The 3880-nt window shown below is 47.0% G+C and overlaps 1 protein-coding gene across 1 annotated transcript; it reads left to right on the top strand.

The window, feature by feature from the left end:
* Positions 1–433: 433 nt before the first annotated feature.
* LOC119530133 (keratin, type I cytoskeletal 18-like) lies at positions 434–1833 on the top strand. The gene has a single exon (XM_037831294.1). It carries the CDS (start codon positions 461–463, stop codon positions 1754–1756), a length of 1296 nt encoding a protein of 431 aa, XP_037687222.1. The 5' UTR covers positions 434–460; the 3' UTR covers positions 1757–1833.
* The last annotated feature ends 2047 nt before the right edge of the window (positions 1834–3880 follow it).

Below are 3880 nucleotides of genomic sequence, written 5' to 3'. Positions count from 1 at the left end.
AAAGCAGACTTTTGCTCTGGAGAAGCTAAGATAGGACAAACGTCCCAAAAGCAACCAACAGTGACATTTTTGAGGAACTGCAGCCTAGAGAGGAACGTCCTGGGAGAAAGCCATTTTGAAACCAGAACTTTGGAGCAGACACCAGCCACATGCCTTCCCAGCTAACAGAGTTTTTCCAGATACCATTGGCCATCCTCCAGTGAAGATACCCAATTGCTGATGTGTTACCTTAGACGCTTTATGGCCTTAAGACTGTAACTGTGTAACCAAATAAACCCCCTTTTATAAAAGCCAGTCCATCTCTGGTGTTTTGCATTCTGGCAGCATTAGCAAACTAGAACACCTAGCAAAAAAAAAACATTCATGAGTAAGGACAAAATAAATACATGTTCCAGATAAATAAAAATCATTAGTGGTCCATATCCCAAGTCCTGGCCTCTCGCCTCACTCCCCAGACAACATGAACTTCACCACCCGCTCCACCACCTTCTCCACCAACTACCGATTCCTGGGCTCGGTCCAGTTGCCCAGCCACCGGGTCCGGCCGGCCAGCAGCGTGGCCAGCGTCTATGCGGGCGCCGGGGGCTCGGGCTCCCGGATCTCCGTGTCCCGCTCCTCTAGCTCCCGGGGCGGCTGGGGGTCCGGGGGTCTGGCTGGCGTGGTGGCTGGGGGTCTGGCGGGAATGGGCGGCATCCGGGGTGAGAAGGAGACCATGCAAGCCCTCAACGACCGCCTAGCCTCCTACCTGGACACGGTGAGAAGCCTGGAGACTGAGAATCGGAGACTGGAGGGCAAAATTCGGGAACACCTGGAGAAGAAGGGACCCCAGGTCAGGGACTGGAGCCACCACTTCAAGATCATCGAGGAACTGAGGGCTCAGATCTTTGAGGTTTCTGTGGACAACGCCCGCATCGTTCTGCAGATTGACAATGCCCGGCTGGCTGCAGATGACTTCAGAGTCAAGTACGAGACGGAGCTGGCCATGCGCCAGTCTGTGGAGTGCGACATCCATGGGCTCCGCAAGGTCATTGATGACACCAACGTCACCCGGCTGCAACTGGAGACGGAGATCGAGGCTCTCAAAGAGGAGCTGCTCTTCATGAAGAAGAACCATGAGGAGGAAGTAAAGGGCCTACAAGCGCAGATTGCCAGCTCTGGGCTGACTGTGGAGGTGGATGCCCCCAGGTCTCAGGACCTCAGCAAGATCATGGCAGACATCCGAGCCCAGTATGACGAGTTGGCTCAGAAGAACCGAGAGGAGCTGGACAAGTACTGGTCTCAGCAGATTGAAGAGAGCACCACAGTGGTCACCTCTCAGTCTGCTGAGATAGGAGCTGCTGAGATGACACTCAAGGAGCTGAGACGTACTGTCCAGGCCTTGGAAATTGACCTGGACTCCATGAGGAATCTGAAAGCCAGCCTGGAGAACAGCCTGCGGGAGGTGGAAGCCCGCTATGCTCTGCAGATGGAGCAGCTCAACGGGGTCCTGCTGCACCTGGAATCGGAGCTGGCACAGACCCGGGCAGAGGGGCAGCACGAGGCCCAGGAGTACGAGGCCCTGCTGAACATCAAGGTCAAGCTGGAGACTGAGATTGCCACCTATCGCTGCCTGCTAGAAGACGGAGAGGACTTCAGTCTCAGCGACGCCCTGGGCTGCAGCAACTCCATGCAAACCATCCACAAAACCACCACCTGCAGGATCGTGGACGGCAAAGTGGTATCTGAGACCAACGACACCCAAGTTCTGAGGCACTGAGGCAGCAGAAGCAGGGTGCCCTCTGGGGAACCGGTGACCAATAAAAACTTCTGCATCTTCAAAAAAAAAAAAAAAAATCATTAGTACACCACTAACAAAATCTCATAAAGGAAATTCTAAAGGATATATTTGAGGCAGAAAGAAAAGGATCATGTACAGAATGCTTGAGATTACAAAAAGAGTGAACAAGAAAAGCGATACATGCAAATGAACACTGATGAAATAAAAGAACAATCATTTTTATTGTGCTTTAAAAATTGAATTTAAATATATGAAAATAATAATTCATAGATAGGTGTGAGGAATGGATTTTAAGTATTCCAAGGTCCTTCTGTTGCCTGGGAGGAGGGTAAAGACATTGATTCATTTTAGACTTTGATAGGTTAAGTATGCTAGTTGGAATTTCTAGAGTAACCACCAAAAGAATAGAAACAAAGAATAAAACTTCTACACTTGTTGCAGGGGAGGGCAGATCGAATGACGAAAAAACACTCAGTCAATCCAAAAGAAGGGGACAACCCTATAAGAACCCAAGATCACAGAATTTCTGTCTGGTTTTGAGAAATGTAGGGGACATGAAAAGGGGAGGCTGCCCAGTCCAAATGATTCCACCACGGTCCACACCTGTGCTGTCTGGCTGTCCTCAGAAGGGTAGAGACCTCTGACTCAAACTGTACTAATCAGATTCTCTCACAGGGACTTTTGTTGTTGTTGTTGATCTCCAACATTTATTTACAACAACATAGATGTTAGAGCTAGGTATAAAAAATAGAAGCATATGTATGGATGGACAAATGGGTTTCTTTAACCTTAAAACTGTTAATTAATTTTTGTGGTTTTTTTTGTTGTTTGTTTGTTTGTCTTTAAATTCAGTTTTCTTGAGATATATTCACATACCATACAATCATCCATAGTGTACAATTAGCTGTTCACAGTACCATCATAGAGTTGTGCATTCATCACCCCAATCTATTTTTGAACATTTTCCTTATACCAGAAAGAATCAGAATATGAATAAAAAGTTAAAATAAAAAAGAAGACCCAAATCATCCCCTCATCCCACCCTATTTTTCATTTAGTTTTTGTCCCCATTTTTCTACTCATCCATCCATACGCTGGATAAAGGGAGTGTGATCCACCAGGTTTTCACAATCACACTGTCACCCCTTGTAATCTACATTGTTATCCAATTGTCTTCAAGACTCAAGGCTACTGGGTTGTAGTTTGATAGTTTCAGGTATTTACTTCTAGCTATTTCAATACATTAAAATCTAAAAAGTGTTATCTATATAGTGCATAAGAATGTCCACCACAGTGACCTCTCAGCTCCTTTTGGAATCTCTCAGCAACTGAAACATTATTTTGGTTCATTTTGCATCCCCCTATTGGTCAAGAAGATGTTCTCAATCCCACGATGATGGGTCCAGATTCATCCCCAGGAGTAATATTCCACGTTGCCAGGGGGATTTACACCCCTGGGCATCAGGTCCCACATAGCAGGGAGGGCAGTGAGTTCACCTGCTGGGTTGGCTTAGCTAGAGAGAGAGGCCACATCTGAGCAACAAAGAGGCACTCAGGGGGAGACCCTTAGGCACAATTATAAGCAGGTTTAGCCTCTCCTTTGCAGTAACAAGCTTCACAGGGGCAAGCCCCAAGATAGAGGGCTCAGCATGTCAAGCCGTCAGTCCCTAATGTTTGTCTCACAGGAATTTGAAAACATGAACAGAGATGCTAAGGAAGTTGGGCCAAATTATGTGACAACAGCAGCCCAGTGAAAATATCCATGAGCTTCGGTGGCTGAGATCCCTGTCTGCTCAGCTTTCACTTTAAGTCTGTGAGCTCCCCATATGCTTACAATAAATTCTACACCAATTCCTCCCCACCCTCATCCTCCCTTTATTTCTCGGTTTGCTTGAAACAAAAGAAATTTCACTGGTGCCAAGGACCCCTGTGGCTCTCACCAAGAGCATCTTCACTCTCTTACACAGAAGTCCAAAGAGTTGGTGTGGATGATGAAGGTGTCTTCTTAGCAACAACTTAACATGAAATGCAGCTGAATTCCTTACCTTATATCAAATATGGAGATGAGGATTCCCAAGATGTAACCCAGCTGGGGTGAGGTGG

Source organism: Choloepus didactylus, chromosome 3 (genome assembly GCF_015220235.1).
Source record: "Choloepus didactylus isolate mChoDid1 chromosome 3, mChoDid1.pri, whole genome shotgun sequence".
Classification (NCBI taxonomy): Eukaryota; Metazoa; Chordata; class Mammalia; order Pilosa; family Megalonychidae; genus Choloepus; species Choloepus didactylus.
The sequence above is the reverse complement of the archived record's forward strand: the minus strand, read 5'-3'. Positions and strand labels throughout refer to the sequence as shown.

Coding starts and splice junctions, on each gene's coding strand:
- LOC119530133 (XM_037831294.1), top strand. CDS start 461: ATGAACTTCACCACCCGCTCCACCACCTTCTCCACCAACTACCGATTC.